Genomic DNA, 15638 nt, shown 5'->3' on the forward strand with positions numbered 1-15638 from the left:
GCTGCACTCTGAGTTGGAGACAGCAGGCAACAGAACAATAGATCCAGCTCAGGAGCCCAACTAAACAGCCCAGGAAAAGAGGCAATTGCGGGCAGCGAAACTGGCTCTGAATGGCAGGCAAGAAGGGAAGCTGTTGGAGGCAGCAAACTGGTGGGTCACAGTATATCCAGTAATTGCCTATACCCATACTCCAATCAGGGCAGCCTAGCTCGAGGGGCAGCCAGGTATCCCAGGGCCCTCGCCCTAGCAAACTTGAAGCAGTCTCCACACCCTGCAAACTTCCAGCCTGGTAGCCCTCCCCAGTAACCTGCCCCAGGTGGAGGACTTGATCAACATTCTCTCCCCAGCAAGATCAGCGCCCCCCCCCTTCTACCTCCTGCTAGCCTAGCAGTCCTTCCCAGTGGCCCTCTTAATGCAATACAATAGCAGAGTTGGAAGGGACCTTGGAGATCTTCTAGTCCAACCCCCTGCCTAGGCAGGAAATCCTATACCATTCCAGACAAATGGCTATCCAACATCATCTTAAAGACTTCCAGTTTTGGGGCATTCACAACTTCTGGAGGCAAATTGTTCCACTGATTAATTGTTCTGTCAGAAAATTACTCATCAGTTCTCAGTTGCTTCTCTCCTCGATTAGTTTGCACGCATTGCTTCTTGTTCTACACTCAGGTGCCTTGGAGAATAGTTTGACTCCCTCTTCTTTGTGGCAACCCCTGAGATATTGGAACACTGCTATCATGTCTCCCCTAGTCCTTCTTTCTCTTAAGCTAAACATACCCAGTTCCTGCAACCGTTCTTCATATGTTTTAGTCTCCAGTCCCCTAATCATCTTTGTTGCTCTTCTCTGCACTCTTTCTAGAGTCTCCACATTTTTTCTACATCGTGGCAACCAAAACTGAATGCAGTATTCCAAGTGTGGCCTTACCAAGGCATTATAAAGTGATATTAACACTTCACGTGATCTTGATTCTATCCCTCTGTTTATATAGCCTAGAACTGTGTTGGCTTTTTGGCAGCAGCTGCACACGGCTGGCTCATATTTAAATGGTTGTCCACTAGGACTTCAAGATCCCTCTCACAGTTACTAATATTGAGCAAAGTACCACCTATACTGTACCTGTGCATTTTGTTTTTCTTGCCTAAATGTAGAACCTTACTCTTTTCACCATTGAATTTCATTTTATTAGATAGTGCCCAATGTTCAAGTTTGTCAAGATCCTTCTGTATCTTAAGCCTGTCTTCTGGAGTGTTGGCTATTCCTGCCAGCTTGGTGTCATCTGAAAATTTGATGAGTTCCCCATTTATTCCCTCATCCAAATCATTGATGAAGATGTTGAAGAGTACTGGGCCTAAAACAGAGTCTTGGGGTACTCCACTGCATACTTCCCTCCATGTAGATGGAGTTCCATTGAGGACTACCATGTTTCCCCAAAAATACGACCTGTCCTGAAACTAAAGCCTTGCCCCATATTTCGGGTGGGCAAAAATATTACCTCCCCCCCTGAAAATAAGCCCCCTGGACAATTCCCCCCCTCCGGCCAGGCAGAGCACCACTCGCTGACCTAGCAGTACCCTGGAGGCACCAAGCCATGGGAACAAGGTAGGGGGCAAAGGCGTTCGTGTTGCTGGGTACTGCTAGGTCGGTCAGCGGCGCTGTGCCCAGCTGAAGAGGGGGGGTTGCCGGCCAGCTGCTTTCTTGCAAGCAGGCTCCCGAAGACCTGGGCACAGCCTCAGAGTCGAATGGCTGTGTTGCGCTGTCGCAGCAGCAACACAGCAGCCATGAGGTGACCATGCTTGCGAGCAGCTGCCTGGCAACCCCCCTTTCCAGCTGGGCACAGCGCCTTTGAACGACCTAGCGGTACCCGGAAGGCACCAAGCAAGGTGAGCGCCTGTTCATCGCCCTCCCCCTCCTGTGGCTCGGCCCCTTCGGAATGCCTCTAGGTGAGTGAATGGGGCTCTGCATGGCTGGAGAGGGGGGTTGCGTGAGCGGCTTTTCCGCTCCCCGCTCGCACGACTCACAGGCTCATGATGCCCTTGGCTAACTCTACAGTACCTGCAGAGCCAGGGCATCTCCACTGCTGGCGCCGCCCGCCACTTGGTTTTTTTTTCCGGCTTTCAAAGCATGGAGGACGGATGCCGCTCTGGAAGTACAACCATATAGCGTACTCCCAGAGCGGCATTTGTCCTCCGTGCTTTGGAAGCCGTAACGTAGGACGGATGCCGCTCTGGGAGTACGCTCTATGGTTGTCCGCTCTGCAGCCCACAATCATAGAGCGTGCTCCCAGAGCGGCATCCGTCCTCTGTGCTTTGAAAGCCGCAACCCCCCCCCCCAAAGCAGCAGGCGGCACCAGCAGTGAAGATACCCTGGCTCTGCAGGTACTGTAGAGCTAGCCAAGGGCATCGTGAGCCTGCGAGTCGTGCGAGTGGGGAGCGGAAAAGCTGCTCACGCAACCCCTCTTTTCAGCCATGCAGAGCCCCATTCACTCACCTAAGGGCATTCCGAAGGTGCCGAGCCACAGGAGGCGGAGGGTGGCGAACAGGCGCTCGAGTTGCTTGGTGCCTTCCAGGTACCACTAGGTCAGTCAGCGGTGCTGTGCCCAGCTGAAAAGGGGGGTTGCCAGGCGGCTGCTCGCAAGTATGGTCACCTCATGGCTGCTGTGTTGCTGCTGCGACAGCGCAACACAGCCATTCGACCCTGAGGCTGTGCCCAGGTCTTCAGGAGCTCGCTTGCAAGAGAGCAGCTGCCCGGCAACCCCCCCACTTCAGCTGGGCACAGCGCTGCTGACCGACCTAGCGGTGCCCAGCTGAAAAGGGGGGTTGCCAGGAGCCTGTTCGCAAGCATGGTCACCTCATGACTGCTGTGTTGCTGCTGCGACAGTGCAACTGTCAGCCTCTGTTTCGCTATTTGCTTTCAGCTGCCATTTGACCCTGAGGCTGTGTCCGGCTCTTTGGGAGCCCGGTTGCAAGAGAGCAGCCGCCCGGCAACCCAAAAACAATAAACCCTCCCCTTTAATAAGCCCAAGGCCATATTTCGTGGGTCAAAAAAATATAAGACCCTGTCGTATTTTGGGGGAAACACGGTACATGTTGAGTGCGGTTGGTCAGCCAGTTACGAATCCATCTGGTGGTGATGCTGTCCAACCCACATTCTTCTACTTTATCTAGTAGTAGGTTATGGTCTACCTTATCAAATGCCTTAGTGAAGTCCACGTAAACTATGTCGATGGCATTCCTCTGGTCCACTAATTTTGTCACTTTGTCAAAGAATGCAATAAGATTAGTCTGGCATGATCTGTTTTTGACAAACCCATGTTGGCTTTTGGCTATTACTTTGTTTACTTCTAGGTGTTCGCTAATTCATTGCTTGATTATCTTTTCCAGAATCTTTCCTGGTATTGAGGTCAGGCTGATAGGTCTAGTTTCCTAAATCTATTTTTGTTCCTTTTTTGAAGATGGGAACCACCTCAGCTCTTTTCCAGTCCTCTGGCAGTTTCCCGGTGATCCACGATCTCTGAAAGATATAGTTCAGTGGTTCTGAGATCTCATCTGCCAGTTCCTTCAGAACCCTGGGGTGTAATCCGTCCGGTCCTGGTGATTTGAACTCGTCTAGGGTAGACAGGTGCTCACTTACCATTTTCTTCCCTATTTCAATTTGTGTTCCTAATCTGATTTTTGTGGTGTGTTTTTGTTTCTGGCAGAGGACAAAGGGCATGGAGTAACCCATCCAACAAAGGGAACCGGTGGCTGGGAGAAATTGGTGGTGGGAGAATCAGTGGAGGGGAGGAACGCAGCAGCAGTAGAATCCATGGAAGGGAAATTGTAGCAGCAGAGACAGGCAGTAAAGCAGCAGAGGCGCATTGATTTAGATCTCTAAAGTTGAGTGGTGGGCTGAGTGGAGCAGATCAGACGGAACTGAGCCAAACAGAAAGCTGAACAGGAGATCGAGACAACTGACCAGAGCAGAGATGAGGCTGAAAAGACCTGAGCACCAGATAGAACAGACTTGGCAGAGAAAACAAGAGGTTGGAGTAGCAAACAACGCAAGTGAAGGCAAAAATTAAACTTGAGATCCCAATAGGAAAAGAGGGAAGACCCCAGTACAGAATAAAAATAAACACAGGACAGAAAAATAGTCAAATAAATAGGCAAATAATGACAAGAATGGAACATTAAAAATCAAAGAAGAATAGTATTAATAAAAATAAATCAAATCAATAAGGCAAATCTTAAATAACAAGATAGGAAGGAATTGGAGCACAATTTTTTAAAAGAAGTATAAGGAAGAAAAGGATAAATAAAATGAATATAATAGTAAGCAAATTACGTAAATAACAAGGTAGAAAAATGAGCACATAGACAGAAAAAAGGATAGCAAAAAATAGGCATAACGTATTTTTCGGCGTATAAGACGCACCTTTTTTCCTCAAAATAGGCTGAAAATCTGAGTGCGTCTTATACAATACAATACAATACAATACAATACAATAGTAGAGTTGGAAGGGACCTTGGAGGCCTTCTAGTCCAACCCCCTGCCTAGGCAGGAAACCCTATACCGTTTCAGACAGATGGCTATCCAACATCTTCTTAAAGACTTCCAGTGTTGGGGCATTCACAACTTCTGGAGGCAAGCTGTTCCACTGATTAATTGTTCTAACTGTTAGGAAATTTCTCCTCAGTTCTAAGTTGCTTCTCTCCTTGATTAGTTTCCACCCATTGCTTCTTGTTCTACCCTCAGGTGCCTTGGAGAATAGTTTGACTCCCTCTTCTTTGTGGCAACCCCTGAGATATTGGAACACTGCTATCATATCTCCCCTAGTCCTTCTTTCTCTTAAGCTAGACATACCCAGTTCCTGCAACCGTTCTTCATATGTTTTAGTCTCCAGTCCCCTAATCATCTTTGTTGCTCTTCTCTGCACTCTTTCTAGAGTCTCCACATCTTTTCTACATTGTGGCGACCAGAACTGAATGCAGTATTCCAAGTGTGGCCTTACCAAGGCATTATAAAGTGGTTTTATACACCGAATACAGCATTTTTTTGCCTCCCGACATCTCACCCCTTCACCAAAATGGCTGTGCATACCCTTATGGAGGCTTTCCGAGAGCTCCTGGTGGCTGGGGAGGGCAGAAATGAGCAAAAAATGGCCTTTTTTGCCCCCCCCCAGTCCCCAGCAGCACTCTATAAGCCTCCATAAGGCTATGCATGCAGGTTTTTTTGACAAAAAAACTGGCCTGTTTTCGCGAAAAACGGGCCATTTTTGAGAGGTTTGCAGAGTGCAAAAACTTTTTTTTCCTTTTGGAAAGCTCTTTGATTGATGAGAATTACATTGATCAAGTGCTGTGCCAGCAGAAACATACCTACCTATCTATATTTCTATATTTCTCTCTATTCCTCTACCTACACACACACACACACTCCCTACCTACCTACTGTATCTCTCTCTCTCTCTCTCTCTCTCTCTCTCTCTCTCTCTCTCTCTCTCTCTCTCTCTCTCTCTCTCACTCACTCTCACTCTCTCTCTCTATCTACCTACTTACCTGTTGTGGCCCAGCAGGATCCAGTTCAGCTGCTGCTGGACTCAGATAGCGAGGGATCATTTCAGTCTGCCCTGGATGATGTGGAAGACACTGTGCAGGTTGCAGATTCAGAGCAGGGACCAGAGGGGCTGGTTGGCCACCAGGAGGCGCCTGAGGCATGGAGCAGTGGGGAGGATCAAAGGCAGTCAGTCCCGGATGCTAGAGTGAGAAGGGCTGAGAAACGAAAGCAGCAGCTTTGTAGGCAGGCTCACAGACGATAATTAGCACAGGTGGTTGTAGATTGGCCCCTCCCAAGAGAGCTTATAGGTGAGGCGTTGGGAGGGACATTTGCAGGAAACAGCCATTCAAAATTAGCAGTGAAGAAAGTCGATGTCTTAGAGCTGTGTTTGAATATCTGGTTTGTTTTTCTTGTATTTTGAGTTATCTGGACCCTCGGCCAAAGGGTTTGTTATCTTGCAATTAAACAATGGCAAATAGCCAAGCCTGTGTTTTGGCTTGTTCACAGGCGTGGAGAGAGGGGGGGTCAGTACCTAACTACTCTCTCTCTCTCCCTACCTACCGTATTTCTCTCTCTCTATTTCTCTCTCTCTATCCCTCTACCTACCTACCTACTCTCTCTCTCCCTTTACCTACCTACTCTCTCTCTCCCACCTAGCTACTGTATTTCTTCTCTCTCTCTATTTCTCTCTATCCCTCTACCTACCTACCTACTCTCTCTCCCTCCCTTTACCTACCTACCTACTCTCTCCTACCTAGCTACTGTATTTCTTCTCTATTTCTCTCTATCCCTCTACCTACCTACCTACCTCTCTCCCCCCTACCTACCTACTTTATTTCTCTCTCTCTCTCCCTCTACCTACCTAACTACTCTCTCTCTATCCCTATCTACTGTATTTCTCTCTCCCACCTCTATCTACCTACATACCTAACTACTCTCTCTCTCCCTACCTATCTACTGTATTTCTCTCTCTCTATTTCTCTTTTTCTATCCCTCTACCAACCTACTCTCTCTCCCTACCTATGTACTGTATTTCTCTCTCTCTCTCTCTCTTTCTATTTCTCTCTCTCTACCTACCTACCGACACTATCTCTCTCTATTTCTCTCTCTCTTTATCTACCTACCTAACTACGCTCTTGCTCTCCCTACCTACCTACTGTATTTCTCTTTTTCTCTCCCTCTCTATCCCTCTACCTACTTACTTTTTTTTAATTTGCCTCTTCAAAACCTTGGTGCATCTTATACTCAAAAAATACAGTAATTACCTAAACAGAGAAGGTAGAAACAAGGCTAAGAACAAAGCACATCCACCAACCAAAAAAGGGATTTTCACATTTTAAATTTTTAAACCTTAAACCTTTTAAAATTTGAAAACTTTAAATGAACTATTACATTTTAAACTATTAATTTAAATTTCCATCTCTGTCTGAAGAGATGAAACTCCAGAGTAAACTGGAAAGAGTTGACCTAAGATTCTAAAGTGGGGAGTGACAGGACCAGATGACCGAAGGGAGAAAGTGGGGGGAAATCCAAAGAAAGAAACAGCTTACAGTTTCCTTCAAAACCCTTGGTTCCCTTCAAAATTGGAATTAAATATATGATCTTGAAGAAGCTTTGACCTTAGAAATCTCTTCCAGTCCTGCATTCAACTGGCTTTTTTTTTTTCAGACCTTTGAAACGCTAGTGTTGGAAAGAATTTTTAAAAATGGACAAGATGAATTTGAAAAATCAATTCCTTCCTAGCCTTAATCCATGTCCCTAACATTGCAAAATATAGTATAACTGTTGAGATGAATCAAAACAATTTGCCAAGATTCGACAATGGAGAAACACGTGTTCTCATGTCTATTCCTACAGTTTTTATCTTGAAAGCACAGATTTCAAACTCCACCAAGATCAAAGGTAACTCAAAATGTATGGACAGAACAAATATTTGTTTACTGGAAACGTGAGAATATTTATTCAAAACAAATCGGAATAGTACAGGTAGTCTACAACATACGACCATGACTGAGCCCAAAATGTATGTTCCTAAGTGAAAAATTCATTGAATTTTGACCCATTTTACAACTTTTCTTACATTTGTTCAGTGAATCACGGCAGTTCTTAATAACACACTTGTTAAATGACTCTGGTTTCCCCATTGACTTTGCTTGTCAGGTCATAAAATGGGATCACAAGAACCTGCAATAGTGATAAATGTGAGTCGGTTGTCAAACATCCAAATCAGGGGTGGGTTGCTGCCAGTTTTACTACCGGTTCATTTCGTGCACGTTTTGTGTGCATGCTCTCGCTTTGCTTGCGTGTGTGCACAGTTCAATGTATATTGTTCTTCGTGCCTGCGCAGAACAATTTACAGTGAACTGCGCACATGCGGTCACTACAAAACAACATGGTGGCAACCTCAGCGGCAGTGAGGGAACCGGTTTGGGGGCGTGGCAAGCCTGGATTGCTACCGGTTCTGTAATCCAGGCAAAAATGCCACTACTGGTTCACTACCTCTGATCCAAATGACCATGGGGCTGCTACTACGTGTTGTGGCCCGCCAGCAGCCAGTGGAGCTGCTGCAGACTCAGACAATGAGGAGGTTGGGAAAGAATTTGGGCCAGTTCTGGAGCCTGGGGAAGGCTCTGATGGATGCTCAGCATTGGACACAGAGATAGAGGTCGGGCTGTCTGGCATTTCCCAGCCAGAGAGGCAGCTGCCTTTGGAGTCAGAGGTGAGCGAGGAGGAGGAACAGCTGGGGCCTGTTCCAGATGCGCGTATGCCCAGAGCAGATAGGCGAGGTGAACAACAATGAACCAGCTCGGGAAGCAAAACAAACGTGGACGCTGACTGGCCCCTCCCTGACTGGGCAATAAATAGGAGGAAAAGGGAGTGATTTGGTTGTCACAGACAACCGTTCGCATTTCTGGAAAGTTTGCTCCTTGTGTGTTCCATGCAACAAAGGCAGCCTTGCCAGAAGTGAAGTTTGTCTATTTCTGGGAGTTCATATCTTTGCATTTATCATAATGAGCTCATAAAGGTTATTGTTTAAGTTAATTTCTTGCAGGACTCTTGCCTGGACTTTCTGTTGGTAAATGCAGTTAATTCCCAGTGTGTCAATAAAGAGGGTTTTTTCTTTGCGGGGAGTCTGTTTTTTTGCTTCTCTGAAGGCTGGATCAGAACACAAGAGTCATAAGCATAAAGAATCAGTCATTTTTTTCAGTGCCGTTATAACTTTGAAAGGTCATTAAATGAATTATTGTCAGTCAAGGACCACCTGCATTTCTTAATTTATCTAAATCTCCTGTGAATAGAGTTTAACAATATTTGCAAAATTTGCGATAAAAGTCTCAACCTTTGACAGCTGAAAACAAATACTTGATAAATACTTTAGTGAGGGAAAAGGTGGTGATTATTTTAATAGTATTTAGCAAACTTGAAATATTTGTCATTTATCACTCTAGTTGGGGTGGGCTGCTGGCGGCTCACAGGGGTTCAGGAGAATGTCTAGCTAAGATTCTGTGCAGTTTGGAGAACTCCCCAATCCCACTCCTGGCTGGCCCCGCCCACCTGCCCCTCCCAGGAGTCTCCACGCAGTCCGTTTTGGATGCAGGTAAGCGCAGGGTGTGCGTGGAGGCTCAGGAAGAGCAAAAAACAGGCCTTCTGGAAGTTTGGGAAGGCCTCTGGAGCCTGGGGAGGCTGTTTTAAGCCTCCGGAGCCGCGAGGGCAAAAATGCTCTCCCTGCAATGGTGCAGGCCGACTAGACCACATCCACCATGGCCACACCCAGACAACAACCGGAAAGAGAATCCCTTGCTAAAATTTTTGAAGACCACCTGACTCTAGTGCTATAATGGTAAATCTCTCTGTCCTTTTAAACTGTACCATATTGGGTCACTGCAGTTTCAACTGAAGTTATGGCTCTGAATAAGTTTGTATGTAATACAAACAAATATATTTCAATAAATATGTATTTATTGAATTTATTTTATTGTTTAGCAAAACAGATAAGCAGTGCAACTATCAATTCTTTTTCCAGTTTTTTTACAGCTTTACTATTTTAATCTATTCCACATTGACTTTTCAGTGCTTGATAATTACTTCTACAAATTGATAGGATTTTATGACATAACATTAAAGTATGTAACAACGAATAAGCGCAAGATGAAAATGCTACATATCTTAAAATTAATTTAAGTTGAGTTATTATATGCAAGTGTAAAGGAAGCAGATTCCTAACAGTTGATTTTTATTTCATGTAGCTCAAAGGTGGGTTTCTACTGGTTCTGGGCCGGCCTGGGTCGCAGAACCAACAGCGACCCAAGCTGGACACGCCTCCAAACTGGTTCCCTGGTTCGCCACTGCCACATTTTTTTTTGAGTTCTGCGCATGCACAGAACAAATCTATTGAACTGCCCATGTGTGCGCAGCGCAAATCCAGCACACGCGCACATAAAGCGCGCACACAAGCAAAGCAGCAATAATGCCAGCCAGAACCCACCCCTGATGTAGCTTGAATGGACCAGGATATATAAGGTATATTTGTGGGATGATCGCTTAGTGACTACTTGCAGTTATGGTGATGATTTTAAAAATAACTTTGTAAGCTCTCTTCACATTTACCATTTTTGCAGTTTTGTGAAACAAAAGAAAACGGAAATAAAATAATGATGTTTCGCTGAATGAGTGCTTCACTTCAAAGATTGAGTTGCTGGTCCCAACGTGGTCATTAAACAAGGACTATCTGCAGTACGATCCTAAACTACAACTTACAAGTAAACCTCACCATTTGCTATGAAACAACCCCTCTAGGAGGCTGTTTTATTCTTTGAGGTCTCATTAAGAATTATTAGCAAGAAAAGTGCCTAGATCCTGAGCATTAGGGCAGTCACGTATGACAACACATATAAGCCAAATTCCTATTGCTGAATTGTTACCATATGAACAAGCTTCCATAGAAAAGTAATTTCCTTTTGTAATAAAGTTTTTATTAGTCACTAAAAATCTGAATAGTGTACTTAATAACAAAGGGCAAAAGCAATACAGGAATAGCAGTTAATGCAAAATAAATGGCACGGCATATTACAACCCCCCCCCCCCCGTATTTTTACGAAAAGTATGTATTTGAATAACTCAGAAAAAGATTCAGATTTTTAATTATAAATAAACTTGCTTCATATAAGGAATACAGTGTTTTCCTTTTGTAACAGAGTATTATTGTAACATCGGACAACATTTCAGATCTAACTGAAATAGCCTTCTACTCCCTATCAACTGAGTTCATTTTGAATCAAAATTGCTTAATATAATCTAAGTGAAATCCATTAACTGGGGAAAAACAACTAGTTTTTTTGGCCAGTTAACTATTTTCAGTTCTTCACAAGTTCTCAGCCATAGGCAGGGTTCCTACAGCAGTAATCAAGAACACAAAAATGTAACCTCTAGTATACATGCAAGCAGTGTTTAAAATGTAACAACATTTTCTTGTATTCCCCAACATTTACTTATCTATTCTCTATGGTATGCAAATTATTTAAACCCTTATTGCAAACTCAACCCATTTTCCACTTACTCTATACTCCTACTTATCTTCCTTTCTATCACGTATTCTACTCAATCAGATCTCCAATATTGTGTTAAAAAGCACTGAGGTTTTGCTCACATATCATTTTTTGAGAAAGGTTCCACTTTTGCCTTTTCTCTTATCTCACTGTTATAAAAGTAACATGAATCTAAGCATCACATTGCAGGCATCACAGGCAAAAGACAAAGCCTTCTGATATAAGTTTACTTTACCTACCCTAATGCAATTAAGGTAAAACTTACATATCCTATTTCCTTTGAGACTAGAAAGTCAATTTTAAACACAAAAACATCACTTATTTCTCTTCCCCTTTGCATCTTGCTTTACTCATTCAGTATTGCACATCTGAACTATTATTATAATGCACTCCTAATATATATTTTTAGTGCACTTATATTCATTACACATTAATAGCACCTACAAACTGCAAAGGCACTTAGCGATAAGTGTGCAGCATACTTATTTTTGCAAAACTTCACTCAATTTAACACTTGTGAATAGGATGATTCAAAACAGTATTATCTACAATGTAATAAGAAATGGTTATAGTGAAGGTGATTTGCATATGTAGACTGCATTTCTCTCTACTAACTCCTAATTTGTTACACTGAACAAGAAAGATGTGGCTGGATTCTTTTGCGCATAGAGGTGTCTGTCTTGCATACAGTGGCGTAGATTATCATTGATCCATACGATGGCATTCAATGTTTTCAATTTAAAAGGAAACGGTATATCTGATAGTTAATACTTAAAGATCATCACTTTCTACCAATCCAGATGTCAGATGTCCTGGGTTTGCTTCTGGCTGAAATGCAGCTTTGATATCTAGTCCTTGGTCAGAAAGTGCTGCATACCGACTGGCTGAGGGACGCACCTTCTTTGGCTTAGTGCTTTGGGACTGTTGTTGCCACTGAGCTGGAAAAAAAAGAGAAAAGGGGAAATAGTTTACCAATGCCTCAAAACATAAAAATAGGGAAAATTACTGAGCCATTTTATCTTCTTTAAGGGGAAAAGGACCAATCATTCAATTTAATTAAAGAATTATCACAAAACTATCTAAAACCAAATTGCTGATTCATGTAGCAATTATCAACCAGGAAGTCAAGTTACTAAATCCACTGGAGATGTTTGTTTGTTTTTATTTGTTTTTTATTTTTTGAATAGACACAAACAAGATACAACACCATAAAAACATATTCCATTACAAATTATAAAAAGTGTGTCAATTGGTTACAAAGAACTTTTGTGCATCCCTTCCACAGTCATCACCTATAATCCGTATCAAATTATAGATTTTACATCAAATATATTTACATATATTACTATCATCATACCTCATCCTTCATATGACTATAGTTGTTTTAACATCCCTTTATAACAAATATGCCAAAATTCAACGCAAAACCACATAAGGGCATTCCACTGTCTATTTTCAATATCATCCAACAACATTCTATCTTCGTGAAACGTTCTAAATAAAAATTAGTTATGTTTGATAACAAAGTTTCTAAATCTCCTTTCTTAATCACTGTTTACAATTTATATTCAATTTCAATATTATAGGCTTTCATACATAACTAAGTTTCAAAACTTCCTTTCATGGTCACCATTTAAAATTTATACCAAATTTCCTCTTGTTGAACCAATATATATGTAGACATTATATCATTATCAATTATCTATCTAGCTATATCCATTATCACTTCATTTTTAACATAATGCTCTAATTTTAACTATTTAGCTAGTATTTTGTCAATAGTTTTCATGTCTCAATCTGTGTCTTTTCAGTAGTAGTACAGTCTTATTTCTTTTGCCTTATGTGGGATTAATCTTCTGGTTATTTCCTTAATCAACTTTGTGTGGACTTCTCTTCGCACCTTGTTGCATGTCTTATAAATTCTCAAAACCCTCCATCAGCTTCTTTAATCAGCTTATCTTCGGTTATCAGTAGTGCTTTTGTCAAAGTTCCTCTCCTTAAATCCATCAATTCTTCTCTTTTTTCTCCTTCTATACTTTGAAATCTGGGGTAGAGCTCCTTTCCATCTCTCTTCCCTTTCCATGTTCCATTCTTTCCATTTCCAACCACGCAGAGATCACTGTCAATATCCACAGTTATCTTGCCTCTTTGTTCATTTTTCCCTTGGGTTTTTGAGACTCTAACCTCCACTTTTTCCATTAGCTGGCTATCTTCAATTTCATCAAATTTTGCTATCTTACCATCTATATTTTCCAATTTCTTCTCAATTCTCTCTGATGTTTCTAATAATTTTTGAATTTCAAACATAATCTGTTGTAATGTTATGGTTTCTTCTTGGTATTGTATCATTGTCCAATTTATAAACACTGCCACTTTAGTTGGAAAACAAAGCTTTCTCTCTTGCTGCCAAAGAGACATCCAAAGGGCACCTGCATAAACAACCCATCTTATCTCTTTGCAAGCTAAAACCTTTGAAGTGCTAGGTCAAAATGATCAAAGAAAAGAGAGAGAGAAATATTTCCAGAATTCAGCCTCCAACCTCCAAGTGGCAGTGTAACTTCTTTTCCCTCTGACGTTACTGCTCTCTTTATGTTCCTTTTATATCCTTTTTATATTCCAAGCTTAAAAGAAACAAGGCTCTTAAATAGAACAAAATAAAAAGAAAAAAACCCCATCCAAGCCAGTATTGTAAAAATAAAAATAAAAAAGATTTAATCCATAGGTTTTAAAAAAAGTAGTAGAAGAAAAGCCAATATTTTCACTTTAAAAAGTAGGAAGTGTTTGCAAAACTTCCATCCATAGAATGCAATTAAAAAAAAGGATAACACACTGTCCAAAATAGCTTAAATTTGCCGCTTATTTTCTTTTCTTAACAAATTTGATTTGGTTTTAATCTTTTTTGGGAAGTCTCTTTTGTAAAAATAAAATTTCCTCACCAGATGGACACACTTTCTCTTTCCTCTTTCCTCCGGTTGTGGAGCTGTCCTGACTTCAGCAGCTTGGGCTGCGCTTCTATCGCCGGCTAGAAGAGATTCTCTTGGATCAATCAGGGACTTTGCGATGTCCCTGAGATCAGCAAGACATACTCTTCCCTGTCACCGTCTCTTCGGGACGGTTCAGGTCCAGATGGACCACCCAGTGGTAAAAGTATCAGCTGCAATCTCGGAGCTCCGAGATCACATGTCCGTATCGTCGCGACGTCAGCTCCTTTGCTGGAGATGTTTGTTAATATAAAAAATGTAGGGAGACGTGCTGCCTTACGTACAGTCACTATCATAAATTGTTCTTTTGTCCTCTTTTACAGTGAGGTCTGTTCTTCTTCTTTGCCTCATATTCACTTGGTTATTTTCTGCTAATTTCTAAAGATAATGGATGTGAGAAACAATATAAATTCCTGAAAGTATACGGAATGGACTTGGGCTTTATCCAAATTCACTCCTAACTGGCAGAGTGTTTAAAATAAGCTTTCACAGTCTACAAACAGACACACACAGAAAAGTTAAGAACAAGTATTGCTTTGACCCAGCACTCTCCTATGCCATTGACTTTTATACAAATGCTAGAAGGCTACCAAGTTTCACTGGAACTTCTAAATAAAAGAAGAGGAACGTGATCTTAACAAATTCAGGTAAGAATAAGAACATACAACTAAAACTTTTAACATTACGATAATGACAAGGGGTTATTTCACCTAAAACATGACTTATTCTATACCAGTCTTTTCTAAAACATTTTTATAGACAGAAAAATATATATACAAATGGTGTTTTGTTCTCTGATAATCACACAGTAGCAGCAGGTTTCACTATATTGCCATTCTTTTTTTTTCTCCCCCTGTGTTAAATCTCTAATTTTCATCTACAGGTAAAACTCAAAAAATTAGAATATCATGCAAAAGTTCATTTATTTCAGTAATGCAACTTAAAAGGTGAAACTAATATATGAGATAGACTCATTACATCCAAAGCAAGATAGTTCAAGCTGTGATTTGTCATAATTGTGATGATTATGGCTTACAGCTCATGAAAACCCCAAATCCACAATCTCAGAAAATTAGAATATTACATGCAATCAATAAAACAAGGACTGTACATAGAATATCGGATCTCTGAAAAGTATAAGCATGCATATGTACTCAGTACTTGGTTTGGGCCCCTTTTGCAGCAATTATTGCCTCAATGCAGTGTGGCATGGAAGCTATCAGCCTGTGGCACTGCTGAGGTGTTATGGAAGACCAGGATGCTTCAATAGCGGCCTTCAGCTCTTCTGCATTGTTCGGTCTCATGTCTCTCATCTTTCTCTTGGCAATGCCCCATAGATTCTCTGTGGGGTGCAGGTCAGGCGAGTTTGCTGGCCAATCAAGCACAGTATTCCCATGGTCATTGAACCAGGTTTTGGTGCTTTTGGTAGTGTGGGCAGGTGCCAAGTCCTGCTGGAAAATGAAGTCAGCATCCCCATAAAGCTCATCTACGGAAGGAAGCATGAAGTGCTCCAAAATTTCCAGGTACATGGCTGCGTTGACCCTGGACTTAATGAAGCACAGTGGACCAACACCAACA

General features: G+C 42.1%; 1 protein-coding gene across 7 annotated transcripts in view; it reads right to left on the minus strand.

Annotated features, from left to right (window-relative positions):
* Window positions 1-7465: 7465 nt before the first annotated feature.
* Window positions 7466-15638, minus strand: part of PALLD (palladin, cytoskeletal associated protein) — a 243530-nt gene continuing 235357 nt past the window's right edge. For all 7 annotated transcript variants that reach the window (XM_081959388.1, XM_081959394.1, XM_081959389.1 and 4 more), the window contains one exon: window positions 7466-12017. In XM_081959388.1, coding sequence (XP_081815514.1) covers window positions 11851-12017 — 167 coding nt within the window. In that variant the 3' untranslated portion in view covers window positions 7466-11850. The remainder of the gene's footprint in view (window positions 12018-15638) is intronic.

Source organism: Natrix helvetica, assembly GCF_964273705.1.
Source record: "Natrix helvetica genome assembly, chromosome: 7".
NCBI lineage: Eukaryota > Metazoa > Chordata > Lepidosauria > Squamata > Natricidae > Natrix > Natrix helvetica.